This window comes from Panthera uncia (genome assembly GCF_023721935.1).
Source record: "Panthera uncia isolate 11264 chromosome A1 unlocalized genomic scaffold, Puncia_PCG_1.0 HiC_scaffold_17, whole genome shotgun sequence".
Taxonomy (NCBI): domain Eukaryota; kingdom Metazoa; phylum Chordata; class Mammalia; order Carnivora; family Felidae; genus Panthera; species Panthera uncia.
Window position 1 is genome coordinate 71706598 of NW_026057577.1, and position 25748 is coordinate 71732345.

Genomic DNA, 25748 nt, shown 5'->3' on the forward strand with positions numbered 1-25748 from the left:
AAAATTGTGTCTGTTTCTACGGATGTTGTCAACCTCTTGAGAGCCAGAGCTGACACACTATTTCAAGAGGTTTTGTCAAGAAATGGGAGTATAAGAGTAAGTTCATTGCTGCAGTACAGACGATAACTAGCTTTCTAGAGGACCTGTCTTGAAACATGTGATTGACTTTCAAATATGAGTTCTGCTTTTTTGAGGCAAAGGAAATCCAATGATGAGAATAAACCACAGGAAACAGTCCATTCATGGTTTGCTTTACTTGGTGATTATTCTTGCCAAATTATCTAAGGCGATCTTCCTATTTAAATTCTTTTAGCTCAACTGCCATGCAGAAGGGCATGTTGGGGCATTTACCTAAACTTTCTGAGGCTGGAGAAATACTTCTGAATACTGGAACAAGGAGTAATGAAAGTTTTCAATTTGTTTACAGCTGGAAACCCACAGACAGTTGGAATCATAACTCTTCAAAAGCTAATTCTGTCTCCAATGACCCTAACATGGAATCGTGAATATTTAATCCTTTTTTTTAAGTTTATTTATTTTGAGACAGAGAAAGTGCAAGTGGGGAAGGGGCAGAGAGAGAGAATCCCAAACAGGCTCTGCAGTGCCAACACAGAGCCCGATGTGGGGCTCGAATCCACGAAGCTATGAGATCATGACTTGAGCTGAAACCAAGTTGGGTGCTTACCCGACTGAGGCACCAATGTGCCCCTTAATCCTTTTTAAAAAAATAATGATGAGGCATTAATGATGCAAACAATTTAAAACATGATATCCTCAGCACAATATGATAGGAATTCAACAAGGACTTTGGAGAACTCTAGGAATTTGTCTATGCTTAACCCTCATCTAATAAAGCCATAGCAGCTCCCATTTTGTTTGCTGTTTTCTTTTGCCAAGTCAGTGTTTTAAGCACGTATTGCCATGCAACTGAAAAGTCATAGTCAAACAGATGTCAAAAATAACAAGCCTATTGCTGTGTCAAAAACCACTCCATAATTTCAATATCAAAGCCAGACATCAGCCTTCTTGTAGAAGCTTACTTTTGAGCTGAACTAAACTTTATTTTTACTTGAAAAATTTGCATTTATCTCAGGTGTTTGAGGAAAATAGGCATTAATGTCAAGAGGAAGGTAGTGAGAGGAACAGAGGTATGACTCTATAAAAATACTTTACTCTGAAAAATAATTCAATTTCCATCCATTGCAATACAAAAAGGCATGGAAAAGTTTTTTTTTTTTTTTTTTTTACGTGTTTACATATTTTTCCCCAGGGTGGGGAAAAAAATCTGCAGCTTTCTTCAGGTTTTCAAAGGCTCTGTGACCTAAATAGGGCTAATACCCTCTGTCCTGATGCCTTCTAGAATAGAATGAATGTTCTAAGGAAGTGAAATTCTCCTGATGATAAGTCAAGTTAACCATGCTTTGGTGTTGTACTCACCAATGAATAATACAGGCTCCTCAACAGGAAAGTAAGCACGTGCACTAGAGATGGGTACAAACCCACTCTCATCTTTGGACAAGCTTTTCTGAATAAAAACTAAGGCAATTCGGACAAAAATATTTGCTTTGCTATACTGTTTTAGTTTCCATATTGAATGAAGAACTGTGTAGCCATATTTATATAGAAGAGTAGATTAAGTTAATAAGGAAAAATTAGGAGCTTAGATCTAGTGCTTTAAAATGTACATATATATGTGTGTGTGTGGGGGGATGCCATTGGAAGGCACCTGTATTAGTTTCTATTGCTGCTGTAATGAATAAACCTAGTGGCTTAAATGACACAGATTTATTATCTTATAGTTTTGTGGTCTGCACATTGGAAGTGGGTCTCACAGGGTTAACTAAAATCAAGATGTGGGCATGACTGCATTTCTTTCTGGAGGCTCTAGGGGAGAATCTTCTTCCTTGCCCTTTCCGGCTTCTGAAGGCTGCACACGTCTTGGTTTGTGGTCACCTTCCTCCATCTTCAAAGCTGGTGTAGCCCTTCAACCCTCCAACCTACCCTGCCCCCCGCCCCCCATCAGTTTGTTTTATTAACGCCAGTGCTCTGGCCTTGGCTCCATACTCCCCCACATTGGGAGCTGTCCAGCAGCTCCTTCTGCTGCTGTAGTTCTGGGTCTTCAGCTTCTTCTTGTGCTGTTGAGCCTACATTACAGGGCACACCCTCTCTCGGGCTGCAGAACTTCTGGCAGGACATCTTTGAGGGGTTATTACTCACTCACCACAGTCCTGCCTAGCTGGTATAGTGGGAAAGGGCTGAGTGTACACGAAAGCAGTGTGAAGAACTGGAAACCTAGAAGTAAAGAGCTCCTGGCTGGGGATGGATGCTGTACTCCCTGATTATGCTACCAGAATGCCTAAAGAGCATGTTTAAAGTAATTTGCATCTGTTCTTTGATTTTTATTTTCCAGGAAAAATTAGTTTTAAGGAAGGATAAAGATGCTAAACTTGGAAAACCTGAGTTTCAGCCCTGGCTCTGCCACTTATTATCTGTAATATCTGTAATTATCTATAATAATATCTTATTATTTGGCAATGCACCCATGTTTGGCTGGAGCAGTTTCCCCATTTTTAAATGAAGTTGAACTAGGAGGAGCAAGGAGAAGATGGGCTGGGATGTGCTGAGTGTGTGGGGCTGTTCGGAGGATCTTGGGAATTTTATTGGCCCACAAGGGAGTCCTGGAATGAGAAACACCTGGGTGCCCTGGTGCCAGAAGCCCCTAGTTGTGAACTCTCACTAAGGAGTCTGGCTCACAGCACTTATCAAGCAAACCCCAATCCTTGTGGACACCTCCCCTGACCTACCTGTCAGAGTCACAAGGCTGCAGAGCTTCACCTTAGGGGTCCAGCCAGGTGGGGCAGATGGGCTCTGGCCGAAGGGCTGTGCAGGGGCAACACCAGCAGAGGCAGGGTAAGGGCAGTGACTGTGCAGGCAAACTCAGAAGACTTCCTGCCTTGCAGGAGGCAGAAAGCCATGGGGCAGCAAGGCATCCTTCTGACACTTCTCTTGGGCATCCTCTAGTGTGAATGTTGCTATGATTCTAGATGAAGTAGAGTGTTCCTGCTGACTCAAGGTCAGTGTGCCATCTATCACCTTAGCGGGTCTGAGCACCAATACATCCCCTAAAGGAGGAATGGACCCTTCCTTGCTTTTTGCCTATTTTATTCGTTTTTGTTCTTCTCCAGAAAAGGAAGCAACAAGGGGAAAGAACATGTTTCCCATCAGGCTTTCTGCATGCCCAACCACTCCTCACCCCAGAGAACTAGATAATAAGTAGGACATACTGTACTATAACTCAGTTTAAAATATAGGGGCGCCTGGGTGGCGCAGTCGGTTAAGCGTCCGACTTCAGCCAGGTCACGATCTCGCGGTCCGTGAGTTCGAGCCCCGCGTCAGGCTCTGGGCTGATGGCTCGGAGCCTGGAGCATGTTTCCGATTCTGTGTCTCCCTCTCTCTGCCCCTCCCCCGTTCATGCTCTGTCTCTCTCTGTCCCAAAAATAAAAAAAAAAAATAAATAAATAAAATAAAATAAAATATAAAGTTTACCTCAGTAAAATATATTTCAGTTTTTATCTCTGGTATGAGATGTTTCCTACAATCTTTGAAAGGATGTGTCTGTGCAGGCAGGCTTTCCTAATTTGTTTACTGTAAGATAGTTATGGCATTGCCTGGCAATAGATACATACAAGGAACACAAAGACTGTTCCATTTTTGTTCCAGAGCCTGAGTGGATCTAGATGCAGTGGCAGAATTCTAAGATGACTGCCAAGATTCCTACTTCCTGGTGTATATGTTCTGTATAATCCCCTCACTTTGTAGGGGAAGGGAATTAGAAATATAATGGTATAGCCATCCCATGATTAGGTTATGTTAGATGGCACAGTGGACTTTAAGAAAGAATTATCTTTGGTTGGCATGATCTAATTAGGTGAACCCTTAAAAGGGACTAGGCTCTTCCTGAAGAAAGAGAGTTAAAGTGTTAGAGAGATTTGACAAAAGGGAGCTTCTCCATGGATGGATATAAAGATGGGAGGGACCATGGAAAGTAACCAGTGGGAGTGAAAAGCCAACAAGAAAACAAAGGCTTCAGTCTTCCAAATATAAGGAACTGAATTCTCTCAACAAACCGAATGAGCTTGGAAGTGGATTCTTCTGCAGAGCCTCAAATGAGAACTCAGCCTGACACCTTGAGTGTGAGATTCTGAGTAGAGAGCCCAGTTGAGCCATGCCTAGACTTCTGACCTGCTGAGTTGAGAGTTAATACATGTGGCTTGTTTGAAGCCTCTAAGTTTGTGGTCATTTGCAATGCAGCAATAGAAAACTAATAAACTAATACAATGCTATTCCAGTTAAATGTGAATTAAGATTTTTTTAAATAAATTTTTGTCTTGACTTCTCTTTCCCTGCCTTTCTCCAAAGCTTTGATTGGCTCCCCCACCATGTAATTGTTTCATGGAATATAACTAGAACATGTTGCCAGATTAGAATCTTCTTCTATCACATATCAGAGGTATCTCCTCCCCCACCCCATCCTTGATTTGAGATGCAGAGATGTATGCATCCTGGGTATATTGTATACATTTGTAGGGCTGGAGAATCAAAGCAGAAAACAGAGATTTCAAGAATTAAAGCAAACAATCTGTGTATTTTGAAGTAACTCAGATATGTTTCATTCATTGCATCTAGTTATCTTGAAACACAGTAACCTTGACATAATGGCTGAGGAAAAAGGAGAAGCAATGCAAGCATAAATGCCTGAACACTTTAATATCTTTTATCAATAAACATTAGTAGTATGCCATGCGTCTGAATCCATGCTTACCCTGAGGAAAACCTGCATTCTATCTTCTGCTTCCTGATATTGCAGCTGGATCCCATTACAAGGGTAGAACACACCATGGGAAGCATGCCTAAACTTTTTAAGCTACAAAACGAAAGCTGATCTTCATTAATTAGATGTCTAGATTATGCAGATTGACCAATGTATTATTATAAATAACACGGTCAAAAACACTATTAGATGGCTTATTGATAGGTCCACCTAGGTAATTTAGCTAAGCCTTAAGTATTTACTAAGATATTCTATTAACCACAAAGGCAGGATTTGGTGTCAGGTCAAAAATCAGATCAAACTGTGACTTTGTGGCTGATGGCTGAGAGAAGGCTCTACAACAAAGGGAACTGAGAACAAAGTAGGATGTCTTTCTAACATTTAATTCAGGAGAAATTTCACCTCTGGTAGAGCTTCATCTAGTACTACTACATAATGCAGATAAGTGAAACAAGTCAATGATTCATAACTAAGAACCACCATTTAAAACCCATCTTCTCTGCCTTTGTGAAAACCGTGGAATTGGACTAAGAGAGAAGCCACCCAACTTTAGGTTCAGGCAAATGTGGACAATGGATCCTAGAATGAAGGCTAAGTCTGAGGATCACAAACTCTCACCTGAATGATTAGCTGTTTTAATAAAAAAGGACACACGAAAAAAAAAATCCTCAAAAGCCCATCGCATGGAAAAGCTTTAGGATCTGTGGTTCCAGGTGAATTGTGACTTAGCTTTTACTAACTTTAACCAAAGTCTTCCCAGGTGCTGAAGTTAGCACTAAAGAAAAGCTCTTAGGAAACTGTTACGCGAAGTAATTATAATCTGTGTCCGCTTCAACTTCTTGTACCTGTGTCTGTGCCATCTATATAATTATGTTGAGGGAAAACACTTCGAGCTGAAATGAAATAAACGACTTCGGTTTATGCCCACACGGACCTTGTCAAGTAGCCAATGACTTGCCCTTTCATTGTGAGTGACTAATATCAATGCTGGCTCTAAAGAAAGACACTTTTCATAATCGCCCAACAATCTGCTAAGTGAAAACATATGGACAGGCTTAGGCAAAGCCTGCCAGGGGTCTTTGCTGAATGGAAAACAGGTGCTCTCATTCTGTGCCACGTAATACCCCATTTACCCCCAAGTCCAAAGGTTATAGGACTAATAGCTGCCTTGTGGTAATCAGGGAAAGCCCAGAAACCAGCCTTGGTGTAACATCTGGGACATATTTTACATACTTGCAACATATGCTTCAGGTTCAATTAAAGTGAGGCTTTGGCACATTTATTAATCTTTTTTACTTTTATCCTATAAGAGGACTCAGTGACCTGACCCCACTATTATGCCATATGAGAAAACAGAGAAATAATGAGAGCTAGAGGTCAGTGCCTGCTCATATGGCAAAAAACACATTTGTTTTCTCCTGAAATTCCATTACGCACAACTCTATACACAAACTTTAAACAGAGGAACCAATGAATTTTTTAAAGTAGGAAATTACCCTTCTCTCACTCAGACACACTGATAGCCAAGACTTACAACCTTTGCCACTATGACAGCCACTCAAGAGACGGAAGCTGGTAAATGGAAACTTGAAGGATCTTTTCATATTTTCATTTCTTATGGTAAAAACTTTCTATTTTAACACGTCCACTCTAGGATTCTTCCATTACGCAAGCCCCTAAAAGTCTTTTGTAAATTATTATACTTGAGATTTTCTTTTTGTTCAGGTATAATTTTTATGCTATCAATTGCATTGTGACTGGAAAAGAAAAGCCTCCTTATATATCCCTCGAATAAAGGGTTGGATTTATGAAAATCAGCTCACAACCCTTTCATATGGAAAACACACTGTTTGTCAGCGTCCTGCACGCAAGAATACAGTAGAATTCACACAGTAATTTAAGCACTCACTTTCAATCAACTCTGGTAACCAGATCTGCAAATGTGTTAGAACCAGGGTGTCATTTCCAGACCCCTAAACACTAGATGACAATAGATGCCACTCCAGAGACTTGGTGCTGTTTCCACCTGGCATGCTCCACTCAACATCTAGGTTTTAGGGAGGTGGTTAACCAAGTGTTATTTGCTTCCCACTCCTAACATCCTCTCTGTTTAAAAAAATGACCATAAAGGGGAGATTAGTGGTTTGGAGTAGCAACAAACTGGCTAAAAAAAATACAGGTTGACTTCAAGCAGGGACATTGAAGTACTAGACTTCACTAAGGGTTTCCATTTATTAGCATTTCTGGAGAAACGCCCGCTGCTGGAATGAATCTTTATGGTGGCTTTAATAATAAAGCAGCAACAAGCAAGGGAAAATAGCCATAAATGGATGGCAGCTCAGTGTTTATCAGCAGAGAAATGATGATTCAGGGCTGGCATGTTGAGTTAAAATACAAGCTCTCTACCGCTCTAACACTGACCTTAACAATAAATCATATCATTTATTGCCAGAAGTGTATGTTCATGTTATTTAACATTAAAAACAAGCACATACATGTTTTTGTAGGAAGGAGATTTTGTTAGTTTATGTTTGATGATGTCACTAATGACTAAATGATATACAGAAGAAAAATTTCACATAAAATCTCTATCAATTTAAAAATGTTTGGAACAACATTAGATGGGAGAAAGTGTGTGTGTGTGTGTGTGTGTGCGTGTGTGTGTCTATGTTTTCATTCTCCTTCTAGCATTGACTATTAGTCAAGAAAAAATCATGTGGGAGTTTGACTAATCGCTGTGAATTTTTTTTTAACATTTCTAATGCTTGCTTCCAGCATGTGAATTCTTATACAAGGATATAACTGTACATGTCTAGTAGAATCAAAGGTCAAGGGCATAAATTAAGATATACTGTTGTTCTCCTTTATTCCAAAAATTCACTGCTTTATTATAATAGAAATCAGATTCCAGTGAAGGTCAAAATCTGGTTTTGTATGCCAAACAATTTGGAAATAATGAATGATATTCTCTCTTCCCTCCCAATCTCACTCTAGCACCTTTTAGATTTTTGATCTAGAAATGCCCAAGAATTTTGATAAACCAGCATCACTATCCTCCTTGCCATAAAAAGACTTTCTTCTGACCCCAGACACCACCACCACAGTGGTTCAAGGTCATTCTAATTCATCCCTTCATTTATCCCCTCTCCACACAGGGGACAGCCAATCCAAGCGATTCCAGAAACTAGCTTTTTCTTTTTTTTTTTTTTACCGTGGTCATCATTCCCATGCCAACCAGCAATCAGAAAATAACCTGTCAACGGGCTTTCCTGACCAAGGAGCCACAGGGCTACCCCAAGTCAAGTCCAGGCAAGGACCATGAGCACTGGGATTATGTAAATGCCCTCTGAAGCCTTCCGCACACACGTGTGTTCTTTTGCTGAGCAATTCTTTGAAAATTACAGATGACAACATCCATGTTGAACTTAAGCAGGCTGCTATTTTTTCACTTCTCTCTTCCTCCGAAGTGTAGCCCGATTTGTAATACTCAAGATAGGACAAATTTTTGCCCTTCAAAAACAGTTGTCACTGCTGTTATCTTCACGAGAGCTATCAAGTTTCAGACAAGCTGAATTATTTTTTTTTGTTCCTGGCAGAAAAATATTTGACCCAGCTCTGGACAAAAGCGAAGAGGATTTATAGCCCTCTCTCCTTCTTTGCAACATGCAGTGGCATTGTTAGGATGATAAACAGCGCTGTCCAATTTTCTGGACTCAAACACTTCAACTCCTTTTTTAACTGTCTGTGAAAACAGTGTCATGTCTACATTTCCCCATCCCCTGGTACCCAAGTGCTGGGAAAGATAATTACCTTGTCATCTTTGTCATCTTCTTCTTCCTCGTCCTCCAGCATGTCCTCCACTACCTGCAGACAGAAACAGAAGTCATTTTCGTGCTCTTAAGAGGAGAGAATTTTGTTCTGTCATTTTGAACCTTTTGGAAATGAAAACTTTATTAACATTTGAAACAGATTCGTGGAGAGGGACTATTTGATCTAGAGATAGGGATTAGGGAAATGCTCTGCCTTTAATTGATTGAAACCAGGGAAGTGGATCCCACTCGGGGAAACCCTATTTGTGTGAAATGTTCCGTGACAACTTAAAGAATTTGAACTATGCATAAGGTAAACTAACATTAATTTGAGAGATGCTTTAAATCAGGAACTTTCCTTTTTTACCTACTCCACTGTCTGTATTAATGAGGCACTAATAAGGCACTTTGGAGCTAGATAACTAAGCAGAATCCAATTCTGCTATTTCGAATTCACTTTTCACCAAGCTTTAAGTATACTGTCTGTCTGTCGATTTATGCTGGTGGTCTATGGCATAAAGCTAGTATCTTCCATGGCTCAAATTTTACTTTTTAAAAATTTTTTTATTGAATACATTTGATGTGTAACATTGCATAAGTTTAAAGTATGCTGTGTGTTACTTGGACACATTTATGTGTTGTAATATGTTTGCTAATGTAGCAGTATTTATATTACATAATTATAGTACACTATTAGTGCCTATGTTCATTATACTGTGTATCAGATCTTGATGGCCTACTTAATACCTGTCATAAGCTTGTGCCCTTAAACACTATCACTGCTATCCCTGCCACCCATTCCCTGGTAACCACCATTTTACTATCTTTTTGGATACGTTTGACTTTTTTAGATTCCATGTATAAATGCTATCATATAGTACCACTCTTCCTCTGACTTATCTTGGTTATAATGTGCTCAAGGTCCAGCCATGTTCTCACAAAAGGGAGGCTATCTTCTTGTCTTATAAATGAATAACATTCCTCTGCGTATACATGCCACATCTTTTTCACGCATTCACCTGTCGATGGGCATTTGGGTTGTTTCCCTATATTGGCAACATATAGGGAATCATGCTGCAGTAAACATGTTAGCACAGATAATTTTTCGATATCCTGTGTTCATTTCCTTTGGGTATATATTTAGAAGCATAATTGTTGGACCATATGGCAGATCTATTTTTATTTTTTTGAGGAACTTCCACATTGTTTTCCATAGTGTTGTAACCAATTTACATTCCTACCAATAGTGTATAAAGTTCTATATTCGCCACATCCTCAAGAGGACCTATCGTCTCTTCCTGATGACAGCCATTCTAAGAGACGTTCATTAACTCATTGAGACTTTGATATAGAGATGGTATTGCATTGTGGTTTAGGTTTGCATTTCCTTGACAGTAGTGATGTTAAGCATCTTTTCATCTGTCTGTTGGTCATTTTGATGTTCTCTTTGGAAAGGTGTCTATTTAGTTCTTCTGCCTATTTTTATTCATTCATTCATTCATTCATTCATTAAATATTGATTTAGTATAGGGGCGCCTGGGTGGCTCGGTTGGTTAAGCGTCGACTTCAGCTCAGGTCATGACCTCACGGTCCGTGAGTTCGAGCCCCGCGTCGGGCTCTGTGCTGACAGCTCAGAGCCTGGAGCCTGTTTCGGATTCTGTGTCTCCCTCTCTTCCTGCCCCTCCCCTGCTCATGCTCTGTCTCTCTCTGTCTCAAAAATAAATAAAAACATTAAAAAAATTAAAAAAAAATTGATTTAGTATTGAGAGAGAGAGAGAGAAAGTGAGAGAAAGCACAAGCAGGGGAGGGGCAGAGAGAGAGAGGGAGACACAGGATCAGCATCTGAAGCAGGCCATAGGCTCTGAGCTGTCAGCACAGAGCCAGTAGAGGGGCTCGAACTCCCCAACTATGAGATCATGACCTGAGTTGAATTTGGACGCTTAACCAACTGAGCCACCCTGGGTGTCCCTCTTCTGCCTAGTTTTAAATTGGATCGTTTGCTTGTTGTTGTTGTTGTTGTTGTTGTTTAGGGAGTTGACTGAGTTCTTCAGATATTTTGGATATTAATCCCTTATCTGATATATTGTTTGCAAAAGTTTTCTCCCACTCTGTAGGTGGTCTTTTTATTGTGTTAAATCATTTGTTCCACTGTGCAGAGCTTTTGAGTTTGAGGTAGTCTCATTTGTTTATTTTTTCTTCTGTTGTTTGTGGTTTTGGGGTCATCAAAGCTCACATTTTAATTCTTATGTATAAATGTCAACTTTTGACTATCTCTCTGTAGTTTTGATTTTGTGGGTTACCAGAAACTCTAATTTTAATTCTCTGATTTTACACAAGGATTACATTATGAGAATGGACAATGAAAGAAAATTAGAAATGTATTCAATAATCAAACGTATGGGATATGTATAGGATATGTATATATAACCCTATAGGTAGATTTTTTTTAATGAATGTATTTTTTATGACTCCTAGTTTCCTTACTTCAACTTAATGCAATCTTCATTTTGGATTTGTCAAATAATTTGACCTTTCCTTGATTAATGTGTAACTGTGGTATTACAAATGGGATTTCACTCTGTCAGGTGTTTTATTATGGTTTTATGTACCTACACACACTACTCTCTCTCTCTCTCTCTCTCTCTCTCTCTCTCTCTCTCCATGGAAACCAAAAATTTTAAAAAACTTTGGGGAGGGTTGGCATTCAGGTAAGTGCTAACTTCTGATTGCATTTATGCCATTTCATATAATTTCTCATTCTTGTGGTGCTTTTCTTTTTTATCCAGTCTGTATCTCGATTTCTGAATAAACTTGATAGAATCATGGTTATTAAATATTTTTAAATCTTTCTCCCAGAGCTCACAACTTTAAAAGATAGAGGAGACAGCTAGTGCTTCTTTCATGTGGCTTATGATACAGACAGGAATATGTTATGAGTGAAAACTTCAATAGCTAAGACTGTATTATGCAAAGAGCTACACAAACTGAGATAACATGTCAGGACTTTCAGTGATCTAATAATTGTTCTCAAATATTCTAAAAGCATTAACTTATTTAAAATAATAGCCCAAACACAAACTTCCATTTCTCATAAACCAATAGAGAACCTAAAGCATCTGACAGCTTGTGAGCTTGTTCCTAATTTAAATTTTTTTTTCTTTTTTAATTTTAGAGAGAGAGAGAGAGAGAGTGAGAGAGCCCAAGCAGGTGAAAGGGGCAGAAGGGGATAGAGAATGTGTCCCATGCAGGCTCTATGCTCAGCATAGAGCATGATGCAGGGCTTGATCTCGTGACCCTAGGATCATGACCTGAGCTGAAGTCAAGAGTTAGACACTCAACCAACTGAGCCACCCAGGTGTTCTGAGATTGTTCCTAATTTAATGGCCTGCTTTAAATCTTCTATTATATGGTAGAATTTTGTGGTTTTTCATTTGGACATTCAGCATTTCAAAAGAACCATAATAGTACAAAGTACTGTTTCCAATATCTGGTGAGAATTTACACTTATTTTGAAGACATATAAAGCAATTAAACCTCACCAAGAAAGGACTCTTAACATTACTTCTAACTATACTCAGCAACTCCATGAGCATTTATTATAAAGCTCCTTGTCCAAGAAACACAGTGCTAGGTAATGCAGGAATATAAAGATGAAAAACACAGAAATTTCATCTATACTCATGTCAGCCTTCAAGAGGTTTATAATCCAATAGAATTTAAATGGAGCCTATAAGCTAATCTTTCATGTTGACTTTTAATTTCCTGAAATTTTGAAGTATTCAGAAGTATATAGACAGCAACAGTAACAATGTATAATCAAGGTGCTATAAGCTAGGCAATTCCAAATTGGGCTAGTTTTGATGGAGGTTTAAATAGGAGAAATAGCGACAGTATTTCAGTACATTGCATTCTTCCAAAGAATTCACCTAACACAGCAAGTAGCTGAAATAGAACTCAAATCCAGACAGTGGGATAGCATAGAGGCAGTTCTCACCCCTTGCTCAATTATTGGGGCAGGGGATGAAGTCACCTAACTTTCATAAGTTTTATTAAAATAACTACAATTTTGTATCTCTAATAAAACGAGTTTAAAAGTTTTGATTTAGATTAAGTAATTTTTTAGGTTGGTCATTATTATCCATTTTTATTTTTCAGTAAAAGTTGTATACATTTGAAAGTATAAAACAGAATGATGTGGTGTGGTTAAGTCATGTTTTCCTTAAATTACCCACACAAAGTCATTTATCAAAAGAAATGAATAGTACAGTATACTTTTATTCCTTTGCATAAACTCAGTGTTTTCACTAGTTATTATTAAAAATGTATTATATGCCTCTCTTTAGTATGTATGATTATACTGCAGGTACTAGGAAAGAAAAATGGTGTCATATTGTGCCTAACAGATTGCAAGGGGCATACTAATGTTCAAGAAATATTTGTTGATAGAATGAATAAATGATTGCATCAACAATTCTTAATATTTCTTTTTTTTGTTTTCTTTTGTAGTTTTTATTGATTTACTTATTGTAAGAGAGGGAGAGAGAACAGAGAGACAGAGAGAGGTGGAGAGGGACAGAGAAGGAGAGAGGGAGAATCCGAAACAGGCTCTGTGTTGTCAGTGCAAAGCCTGACGTGGGGCTTGATCTCAGGAACCTTGAGATCATGATCTGAGCTGAAATCAAGAGTTGGCCGCTTAATCGACTAAGCTACCCAGGTGCCCATATTCTTGATGTCTTTCAATAGGCTTTTATGTAAAAGAACTGAACTAGCTCACAGAAGTGAACTAACTTGTCTGGAAAGACCTACACCTAATCAGTGATACAGATTAATAAAAGCAAATATTCAAAATGCCTTCAAATATTTGCCTGGACACAGAAACCATAAGTATTTACCCTTTAATGTTTGGAGATTTGTACTACCTTCAAGTTAATTTTCAAAACTTCCAAGTATTATTGAAACAAACAAGCCAATAGCTTAATTTACACAATTTCCAAATCAGCTGTGGATCTTATGTTCAAGTACAACTCAAAGAGGTCTTCAGAATCAGGCTCTTCATTTGCAAAACCCAAACTGTTCTTACCCTGCACAAGTGGGTAATTGGCTACGCACAATTGCTCTACAAATGTGCAGCCAGAACCACCCAATACAACCATTTGCTTTTACATTTGGCAGAAAAGTGTTGTGTTAGTGAGAGGCCTTTGTGTTGTGTTTTAGCGCTCTAGTGAGGGCTTTTCCCCTCCTCCAGTGCCTTTTTAATGTTACATCATAAACATCTACAAACGAGGATTTATAATACTGATGCTTTCCTATGGATGCCTTTAAGCTGCTTCAGAATTATCCCACTATTACATTTTGCTCAGGTGAAGTTAAGGTGGCTTCGAAAATGGAGATAATAGCACCTATCCCACAGTGTTGATTAAGGATCCAATGAAATAATGTGTTTAAAGTACTTAGCACCCTTTCTGTATCGAAGTAAGTGTTCAGAAATGTTAGCTATTAGTGAAAAGAAAAATAGCATCAAGAATATTTTAAACAGTAATTTTTAAAAATTAAATTATGTATTTTTTTCCTGGGCAAAATATTTAGTCTTCTTAATGACATACAAAATTTCGATTCATGTTTCACAGACACTAAGAAACACACAATGGGACACAGGTAGAGGCTTGCATAAGTATTCCCAATTAAAAATGATAATGCTTTTGCTAATTTTCAGGTGTTAACGGTCCAATAAAATGGAAGGCTATGAAGGCAAAAGTGTTTCAGAAGTGGGGCTGTGCTTGGAGACGTGAGCCCTGGCCAAATGCAATGAATACTGAAACTGCAGACCGAGCTTTTTAAAACAAACTGTATATATTACTGAAGTGCATTTAATGACTGCACAAAACCGCAACCTTTCCCAGAGAACTCAAACAACACCTACCATTTTGAAAGAGTGTGGAGTTGAACACTTAAAAAAGGAAAACAAAATAAAGGAGGCTTCGTCTCAAACTCCAGCTCCTTCCTCTTCAAATAAAACCCCATAAGGACTACATAGTTTTGTTTGCAAGTATATTAAGTCCAGTTGCCTAAACATTTGTCAACAATAATTTAATAACAACACATATGCAGGATTTCCTTGAGAAAAAAAACCACATGTGTTAAAAAAAAGATACATTTTTACCAAGTTCCCCACCCCCCCTTTCCCTTTTCTTCAAGGGGGATATCTCAGACCGGCTCTAGAATTCTCTTTCCAAATTATGCTTTCTGATACCTTGCTTGAAAGCAAGTAGTATTAATCAAACAAAGGAAGGGCACTAGGGAAATCAGAAAGATGTAATGCAAGCAGTTAAAAGTGACATGACCTTCTGTAATGTCGCTCGTCACAGACTTATATGCCACACGCTGGAGGAAGGTCTTGAAAGAAACTGATTCCCTGGTACTATTCCTTGAACGTAATACTAATAAAGATGACATTTTTAAAAACACACGTAGACAGCCCCAAATGCAGCATGCCAGCTACATTACAGCCGAAGAATAAGCAGATAATGTTGTTTTTAAAAGCCTAATATTTCTTCCTTCATATTCCACATTTGCTGAACACTTGTCATTAACATATAAAACATAATATGTGGCTACACTTTTTAAAAATCCATTTTCAAATGGAGCAAGATTGCATCTGTAGAATCTATATGTTATATAGTTGCATAGGAGCTCTTTTCAGATTATGACTTTTAATTATAATTCAACACAACTTAAATGCTTTATGATTTGCAAGGAAATAAAAATTTTATTTGGCTGAAAATGTTAATAATGGTGCTGGTAATCTGAATAAAAACATGACATGTTTAATGTTACTGCACCAGACAATGATATATAAGGGAAGGGACCAAGGGATGTGGAAAAGGATGACTGAGGTGGCGAAGGGATGACAAAAAGTGGACTCGGGTAAACTTCATTGTTAAAGTCATCATGGAGCAGTGAATCCCAATTACTGCTTTTTAATGCCAGTTTAGGGAGCATGTTTTAAGACAAAACTGACCAAAGGGGATTAAAACGCCCATCAATAATTCTGGAAATACTCTGTATTATGATTTTCCCAGGAATGAAATCTTCCACTTATTTATAACTCTTTAAAGAAAAAGGAACCAAAAGGATCCTGGCTATGTCACTCTTGTAAGATAAGGATTGAGTACCACAAGGCCAGAAACTCTCAAAAGCCAAAGCTGACACAAACTGGGTTCTTTCATCTGTTTACTTTTTTCCTTGGGAATAATCTTTGAATTAAATAGATGTTTTGCTATGTTCAGAATGAATAGTTGCACAATTCAAATTGCTTTACTCAAACACGGTCTATAAAAAAGCAACACATTTAAATTAAAGAAGAAATCACTGCTGTCCAGATGTGCAACTGCATGTTAAAAAATTAAAGAAAGAAAATTGTCACAAAAGAAAGAAGTTTCATATTTAATTTCATATTCATAGAACATCCAAATGTGTACAGATGCTTATATTTGGACACATTACAAACTAAATGCCTATTTCCACCCTAGAGATATAGAGGAATTTGGAGAGAATGGTATTCTTCAACATGGTCTGGAGTTCATTTATACCATTTTGTGTGTGCATAAACCAAGCAGAGCATGCATTTGTGTGCCAATGAATTTATTACATGTGTAAATATGTGAAATTATAGAAAGTCTATGGATTGAGAAGATGCCTATAACCAGTCAGATTATTTCAGATCACTGAAAAGTACCAGGGGTCAAGCTAAAGACTTCTGTGGTCAATGAGATCATTATAGGTGTGCTTGGGCTGTCATTTTCACAACAGCACATCTGCTTCTCACGAAATTTTTGAGAAGGAACTTTTGCAAAATGAATGGCGCAATTAAGCTGCACATGTAATTTACTCCACGTTTGCAAGAATAAGAAGAGTCGTAAACAGGTCTGGGATACACTGTTTCATCTAGTATATCTCAAAAGCAACTGGATGTATGATGGCTGCTTAGTTTGATTCACGCTATTAAAGATTTGACCTTGGAGAATTTCAGCCACAGTAGTCATCAAGATAACTGAACCACTAGATGTAATAATAATTAGTGTGATAGGCTTGCCAGTGAGGTTGAATATATTGCAATACAAAAGAAGGCAGACTAAAAAGAAAAGCACTATTACTTACTGCTAAAAGACTTCCTGATTTTCACAGAGACACTCAAATACAATTATTTCTTCTTGCAGAATGCATTTCCTTGGCTCATTCTGGGAAGTGCCATGTTGTAATTTAGTCTGATTCTTAATAGGAAATGTGGCTTTAATGTGGCTATCAGATGACTTTTGATGCATGCCACTGATTACATATAGCCTGTACTCTGCATCATCAACAACAACATTCTTATTTGCAGTATAATACGCTTTGCTGTAAGGTGCAAGGGCAGTAAATTTACTGGTCAAGAATATGTAACCTTTTATTTTATTAAGTGTCAGCTTAATATGCAGGAACCCTCTTCCATTATGAAACACTAAATATAATATAAATTCTATAATCAGTATAAGCATCTTAAATGAATTTCTTTTCGTATTTCCTTCTGAGTATTCTTAAATGTTCATTCTTAGACTTACACAAAGCACTGTGAAAGGAATTCTAGTGTTTATTTGAACTATGTCTCCATCTAAAGGCTTCACAATGTATTGTGTTTTTGCTGGCAGGAAAAATTCTAAGCTTGGTGTCTTTAGGATGGTGCATATTAATTTGACTGAGCAGGGAAAAATAGGTCAACTCTTAACCAACAGTGCGCTTTTTAAATAACAATGCTTTTTTGAAACTATTTTTTTTTTGTCAGGTTAGAAAAGAAGTATATAAAAAGCCCCCCAAATTGAATTGTTTAATATGCTTTGCGAAGTGAAATTAAAAGATCACTAGACGTAGCGCTAATCTATTTTATAAAATTTAGTATTTTCAAAGGCAAATTTCTCTGTGAATTCAAAGTAAACAGATCTCAAGTAAAAAAGAAAATTATGCACTCGAGCCTCTCTCTATAAAACCAGATTTCCATTCCAGAAGCACAAATTTGTTTTAAAAAAAAGGAAGGGAGGGGGTACAATTTTAAATGTTTCAAACTCTAAAACCACCGTAGGAATTTTTATTTTAAGTATCTCATCAAGAGTCCACATTATCCATTTAAAACATTTTCTGCCAAGCAAGAGGAGGGAGCCGTGTGACCTCTGTTAGACTTACCACATCTACATTCTTCTCAGAAACGTGCATTGTTCTAACCCCTGCAGACATGTTGGGGAGCATTAAAGCTGCAATAGTCAAGAAGTCCCTCTTCAGGTAAATGTAAGGTTTAGCACATGGAAAACAGGAAAACGCTACACTTTGCGAACAACAGAATTTGAAAACAACGACAACAATCATTTACCTTGGAGATTAATGTTCGCAAACTTTTGGACCTTACTGCTCTATTAGGTTTGACTCACTTTTTACAGAAATTCACCGCTACTCCCTATTTTAAGCAGTCTGTTGGGGGTAATGGAGGGGTGAGGGGAATAGGTGGACATGTGTGGAGAAAAATATTCCGACACTAATTTGGTTTTCTTTTTCTTTTGTTCTTCTTGTGCCTAGAATATTTTGAAGCCTGAGAACATTATGTGAGAAGAATCTAACTTTGAAAAGAGACTGCGTTTTGAATGTCAAAAAATCATAGTCAGAAAACTTTAGTTTTTTTCTTTATATCCTTTTTCTATAAATAATAATGATAAAAATATTTTTTATCTCTTTTTGTAAAGAATAATCACCTCACAAAAGAAAGCCCATGTGGGTTTAGACCTACATTTGAACTGGAAAGAATGTCTGTGGTGAATGGCGAATTGTAGCATAAAAGCCTGAATGAAAAGAATGTTCACGAAACCTCACATAAAACCTCCGTAACCGTTTTATCATGAGCTTCCCACAATATAACACAAGAGCTCTATATTCTAGGAAAAGCTTGCCTGGTCCACTTATCATGTCTGCTTTATGTAGTGTACTGTATGATTGCTAAATTAGTGCATAATGCATTTATAATATTTATAGTACCAACATTTAGTTAAATAACCTTTATGTAAGATTTATGTTGATTTTTTTTTTATTTCTCATTTAATGGCAAATTATGAAGAGCATGTTTCATAAAGATAATTCTCCATTTAAATTCATCAGTCCATTAAATATTAAAATTATGTTTCTGATGCAATCGAGAACAAATTTGTCCAGCTTCAGTGATTATTTGCACTCATAAAAATTAGGCTTGATTAATAAAATTTAAATGCTTGATTAAGTTGACATTTTCATGTTCTATTCTGATTTATTAAAATTAGTCCCTGTGCCCAGGCCTGGTACGCTAGTGTGGGTTTACCTTCCTCCTTCTCTTAGTCGACATCCAGAGAGAGGCTGTTAGGAAGGTGTATTGTGCGTTTGGACTCAAAGATGGTTTCAGAAAAATGCCCTGTTCCTTGCTCACAGCGCTGCTGGCCCTGGTCTTTATGCATTGTGCATGGTGGAGGTTTGTATTACAATAAACAAGAAAAATGTTTCTTTCAAATATCTATTGATATGATCTGGAAAACGGCATTTATTTATGGTATTTCTGTAAAATCAGTTACGAAGAAGCTTTCATCTGTAGAGGATGGGTCAAATTTCTTCATCTGCTTTTTTTTTTCTGATACAAAGTACAGTTTTTATATTTGTGGGACTTCCATACACATAGCAGGGGGGTTATAGACACAGGAAGTCTTTCTGTGACAGTGCTGTCTTTGTCTATAAGCCTAAAACCAAGACTGATGGTCACAGAAAACCATCCTCTTCAAGAGCATTTACAAGGGAACTCTTCAAGAGAAGAAGTGACATACAATGTTTAAACCCTCATTATAGCCACCCTGGTTTGTCCTGTTTTCCACATGGTCAGGTGCCTAGTTGTCATTTATTGTGTCCTCAGTATAAGACAGTAGGTTGTCTTTTCAATCCTCACAAGACCTCAACAAGGTGGGTATTATCCCTCTTGCTGATGAGGAAGCTGAAGCTCATGGGAATGAGTAAATTTGTACAGCCAACAAGGGGGAAGGTCTTGAGCTAAATCCAGGTCTTCCTAATTTCAAAATTTGGTCTTTTAACCTCAACTACCTGGAAATGAGTAGTGGCAACACTCATTTTTAAGATGTTTTTGATGCTGCCTGTGGGAGTGTCGCTCAGTTGGAAATTCGTTTAGATGAACTGACTTTCTTCCATTTAAGCATGCTACCAAAATATTTGGTTATTTAAAAAAACAAATGGCATGGTATGATAGTTATTTTTTCTCACATGATGAAATAAATTCAGTAACAGATGACGGAAAATGCCCTTGAAGGGATATTTTAGTTTGGTTACCTACATGTACCATTATAGTTCTATGTACAAGATGGTGGAAAGGCTTTAAGTCTGCATGCCCTTGATAAATGTGTATCATATAACACTAAAAAAATTATGAATATAAAATGCTCAGAATTATTGGACCCCTATAATAGTTCTGATTTACCAACATTTTCCACAAGCAGATAAAGACATACCATTTGGTTTCTACTTTTAGTTTGTTAATTGAAGTCTTGCACTTTCTTGTCACCTTTCCGAACCAGGGCAATAAATCTCCACAAATATCATAGGAAACCCTGTGCCAACACCACCCACTACAAAGGGTATAATGATCAGGACTAGCAATGCAAACTAGTCAAGGGGTCATGAGTCAGCTACACTACAAAGTGCTTCTGTTGACTGTATATCCTACCTCCCTCACCATAATGTTCCAAGGAGTTTTGGCTAGCTACAAGGAGATGGCAAAATCATTCACAAAGAACAAACAGGCTACCATTAAAAAGAGGGAGAGGGAGAATAACATATCCACCCTGGGAACTGAGACCCAAACTATGAGTATCCATTTTTTCTTCTTTCCTTCAGCTCTCTCTTCAATTAGAGAAATGACAAAATTGTGGGGAAGACCTTTTGGAAGAACAAAGGTAATAAAAACATTTGGTTGACATACAGGTAAATGCCTGGGTTGGACACTTTGGAGAACCACCTAGGTAATGAGTTCTTTGGATCTAAGGGAGGCTTTGAAGGGAGTTTAGAAAGTTGGCTTTTCAAGGAGTTTCTGAGACACCAGAGGTGATTTGGGGCCCAAGTAAGAGAAAATCAATTATTTATGGGGGCAAGATACTCAGGTTTATTTCAAGGTTGCCAAGACAATTCATTTGGTGGAACAGGAGCTAGCTTTCAGGGAAGAATCCTCTAGAAGAATGAAGCTCCCCTCTTTATCTCTCACATGCGTCTTTGGAGAATCTGAACAAGGTGGGAAGGATTCAGGCAAGATACGAGAGTAACTACAAGCATCCTCTATGGCAGCTATCACTAACTTTAATTCTACCTTTCTTCTGAGTCTTAACAGATCCAAACCAACAAGTATGCCTTCCAGTGAGGAGAATCTTTAGTAAATTGACTTTTAAAAATAGAAATGTTTTCCTTTACATCTTTCTCTGTATGAACTGAGATGTCACGTACAGGTAACACTCATCTTCTACCGTTCTATAATTTTATCTTTCCAATTTGAAGTTTTGCTACAGTCTGAGAATAGAGTAGAAAGACAGCCAATATACTGAAGAAGTATTAAAGGCAAACATGGAGTTAGTGAAAGGGACAGACTGAAGGGTGGAATAAGAACTGTGGTCACAGATGAACAGACCCCTTTTCTTTACATATGCAGCACATGCACATACATCTGGGGTGATCTAAACCCCTTTTGGTTGCACACCCTGCAAATCATATACACACCCCTATTATTGTATCTATTATATTCATGTACTTGACTTAGTTGTTTGTTTCCCTCATTAGACCACAAACTGTCCTGGGAAGGGACCCTCTCTTAATCATCTTTGAACAACAGCTAGTGACACGCCTGTAGATGTTTAATAAACTTTTGTTGAATGGAAATAGTCCTGCATAAAAATTAGACAATTTTTGGGGTGCCTAGGTGGCTCAGTCAGTTGAGCGTCTGACTTCGGCTAAGGTCATCATCTCACGGTTTGTGGGTTTGAGCCTGGCGTTGGGTACTGTGTTGACAGCTCAGAGCCTGGAGCCTGTTTCAGATTCTGTGTCTCCCTCTCTCTCTGTCCCTCTCCTGCTTGTATTCTGTCTGTCTGTCTGTCTCTCTCTCAACGATAAATCAACATTAAAAGGGGTGCTTTGCTGTTGGTGGGAATGCAAATTGGTGCAGCCGCTCTGGAAAGCAGTGTGGAGGTTCTTCAGAAAATTAAAAATAGACCTACCCTATGACCCAGCAATAGCACTGCTAGGAATTTATCCAAGGGATACAGGAGTACTGATGCATAGGGGCACCTGTACCCCAATGTTTATAGCGGCACTCTCAACAATAGCCAAATTATGGAAAGAGCCTAAATGTCCATCAACTGATGAATGGATAAAGAAATTGTGGTTTATATACACAATGGAATACTACGTGGCAATGAGAAAAAATGAAATATGGCCTTTTGTAGCAACATGGATGGAACTGGAGAGTGTGATGCTAAGTGAAATAAGCCATACAGAGAAAGACAGATACCATATGGTTTCACTCTTATGTGGATCCTGAGAAACATAACAGAAACCCATGGGGGAGGGGAAGGAAAAAAAAAAAAAAAAAGAGGTTAGAGTGGGAGAGAGCCAAAGCATAAGAGACTGTTAAAAACTGAGAACAAATTGAGGGTTGATGGGGGGTGGGAGGGAGGGCAGGGTGGGTGATGGGTATTGAGGAGGGCACCTTTTGGGATGAGCACTGGGTGTTGTATGGAAACCAATTTGACAGTAAATTTCATATATTAAAAAAAAAAAAAAACCTGGAAACAATTAAAAAAAAAAAAAGGGGGGTGCTTTGACGGCTCAGTTGGTTAAGCGTTCAACTTCAACTCAGGTCATTATCTCACAGTTCATGGGTTCAAGCCTGGCGTTAGGTTCTGTGCTCACAGCTCAGAGCCTGGAGCCTACTTCAGATTCTGTGTCTCCCTCTCTCTCTGCTCGTCCCCCATTCATGCTTTCTCTGTTTCTCAAAAATATATAAATGCTAAAATTTTTTTAAGTGAATAAACATTAAATTTTTTAAAATAAAGAATATTAGACAATTTTTGACCCAGAAAGAAAGATTAGACTAAAATATTTATACATTCATCAAATATTTTTTGAGCAACTGCTACACTTCTGTGTCTGAGACATCTTGCTCTGTTCTGGGCGTCAATACAAAAATGTAAGATACAATGAGAATAATTTCGACCTGGTGATAAAGACCCACAGTGAGGTGACTATTACAATATAGTGAGACAGGTATGGGATCTCAGAGGGGTCAGTTCACTTATCTTCTTGGTATGACTTGATAGGGGCACGCTGGTGGTAGGGGGAGAGAGTGAGAAAGTCAGGGATGATTTTGTAGAGAAAATGATAAAGATGTGAGGTGGTTACCCAGGAACATATACATGAAATATTAAAATCTTACTGGGTGGCAAAATAGTATTAACTACCAAAATACTTAAAATGTACACAGACTTTGACCCAGAAATTCTCCTATGATGATAGTCCTAAAGGGCATTACCAGAGACCTGACCAAAGATTTGGTTAGAATTTTATTTACAGCATTAATTGAGATGGAAGAAATATTTGAAATACTTCTAAAAGGAGTGTTTAAGAAAAAATTATTCATATGGTGAAAATTATGTAGCTAGTAATAATCATGGGGTTTTCCACTGATTTAAAGGATCCTCTGGATATGCTGCTGATATAAAAAGTAGATGTACTGGGGCACCTGGGTGGTTCAGTCCATTAAGCGTCCAACTTGATTTTGGCTGGGGTCATGATCTTGGGTCATGGTCTCATGGCTTCATGGGTTCGAGCCCTTCTTTGGGCTCTGTGTTGAAAACGCCAAGTCTGCTTAGGATTCTCTTCCTCCTCTCTGTCTGCCCCTCCCTTGTTTGTATGCATTCACTCTCTCTTTCTCCCTCTCTCTCAAAATAAATATTTAAAAAGTAAATGTAAAAGTAGGTGTACTAACTGTGCATGTAAGGTGATCCAATTTTTGTAAATGACATGCCAATGCCATGAATATATTATTTTTAAGGAAAGAGTAGAACGCATAGAGAGAATGTATCACTATTTGGGAAACCACAAATACACTCTGCTCCAGACATCACCGCTTCCAATGCAGCTGCTATCCTGGCCATGCTCAGTCCTGGTCTCCTGCATCCACCACCCCTCAAAGCTTCCTTTTTCCCCAAGGTGGGAAGCAGCAACAGGAACAGTATGCTGCTGCTCCTTCTCCTCCTCCTCCCCACCCCCCTTCCTCTCCTCCCCTGCCTTCTCCACCTACCCCCTCCCTGTCCCCTGGGGCACAAGGCCTTGACCAGCTGCTGCCTGCTGGTCAACTCCAAGAAGGTCCCTCCAAGTTCCTGGTGCAGCTCGAGGAGGAGCCTCTGAGGCAGACCCAGAATAAGGCGCTGGGGAGACCCGGCTTCAGTGGCTGCAGCGCCACCATGTAGCACACTTGGACCTCAAGCCCTTCACATGTGGCTCCTTTGGCAAGCACTTCAAGAGCTCCAGCCACCTGTCATGTAATCAAACCACAAACTGTGCCAGGGGTGGCTGGCTACACGCACGTCCCCCAGAAGCATGTGTGGCTTCCAGGACAACTTGAGCCTGGCGCAGCACATGTGCTTCCACAAAGTTCGAGACCTGGCCTGCTCTGCTCCTCCCTGGGCCACCATGTTTGTCTCACACAAATTTACCGGCTTTGCAGAGGTTACCTGCTTCCCCTGGGTAACCCAGGTACCCATCTACATGATGAGAAAGGCATCATTCCTTCCTTCCCCCTGCTTCTTACTATGCTACAGGGACCAAGTTGCTGCCCTCTGGGGGCCTGCTGAATGGGCGCCCGTGGAATGCAAGGAGAGAACAACAGACTCCCGGTCTGGGAGCCAGTTAGAACCGTGTTCTGGTCCAGCCTCAACGTGGGAGCCTTTGCAAGCAGCAAAACCTTGGTTTCCTGTGCTCCCAAGTGGTGAAACATTGTTTTGTGGGTAAAAGAGATGACAAAAGCGCAGGGGCACTGCCTGGTTCATGTTTGTAACTCCCTCTTCCACCCAGTACCCTCACCCTTTGTTCAATAAACATTCTGCATTTGGAAACAAACAAACAAAAAAACATACAAACAAACAATTCTGCTGGAATTCGGGGGAGACAGAACTGAAGGTATGGTTGAATGGGGCCTGCCTGTGAGGGAATCTTCCACAACATGCTTGAAGATGTTGGAGAAAGACCAAAGCGGCCCGAAAATCAGAAGTTTGTCTCAGAAGGGCTCATCTTCCTAAAGGTCTTGAGGTAAGAAGTCAAGGTGTAGTTGGGATAAAGCTGCCAGATAAACACAGAACATCTAGTTACATCGGAATTTCAGATAAATAATGATCACTATTTTAGGATAAATATCTCTGTTTATCTCAAATTTCAATTTAACTGGGTATCTGTATATCTACTGGCTAAATCTGGCAACCTTAAATTGGGGGTGAATTCAGAGAGCTTTAGGGGCTAGAGTTTGAGAGAAATCTGCGGGGTACAGGCCTTGTCATCTACTGAGACTGAGGGGATAAGAGCATGGTGGTGAGGTGGGGGGCATTTGAGCAGTGTGGAAAAATTGTAGAAATCTATTGGTCAGTGTTCAGAGCCTGATAAGGTGACGATCATTGATGATCACTGGTGTCTGGGGACACCAATCTGTCCAGTGACTGATTATCTGGCACAGCTAAGCAGTTGATGAACAGCTTTGAGGGCAGTCATAGGGGATAAACTTTTCTACTGACATCTGATTGGCTGTTGGTTTCTACTTTTTTTTTTTTTAACGTTAGTGACTGTGTTGGGAAACTAAAGGTCTGGTTCTTTTCATGGTCCTTCTCAGATTTTTGCAAGCTGGTGACCTTCTAAAAAAATTGAGAAAATTGCTGTTGAAATAAGCAGGAAGAAGAAAAAACTGATCATCCATTTTTAGATGTGTTTACAGGCTGTATGACTCAGTGCTGCTTCTGTTAAGAGCAAGTATG

At 38.8% G+C, this 25748-nt stretch overlaps 1 protein-coding gene across 28 annotated transcripts in view; it reads right to left on the bottom strand.

The window, feature by feature from the left end:
• MCTP1 (multiple C2 and transmembrane domain containing 1) overlaps nucleotides 1-25748 on the bottom strand; it is a 537709-nt gene that overhangs the window by 64037 nt on the left and 447924 nt on the right. For 27 of the 28 annotated variants that reach the window (XM_049647579.1, XM_049647578.1, XM_049647590.1 and 24 more), the window contains one exon: nucleotides 8642-8695. In XM_049647579.1, the coding sequence (XP_049503536.1) occupies nucleotides 8642-8695 (54 nt within the window). Of the gene's footprint in view, nucleotide 1; nucleotides 2881-8641; nucleotides 8696-25748 lie in introns of those variants that run through there. The other variant, XM_049647583.1, reaches the window with a different exon arrangement.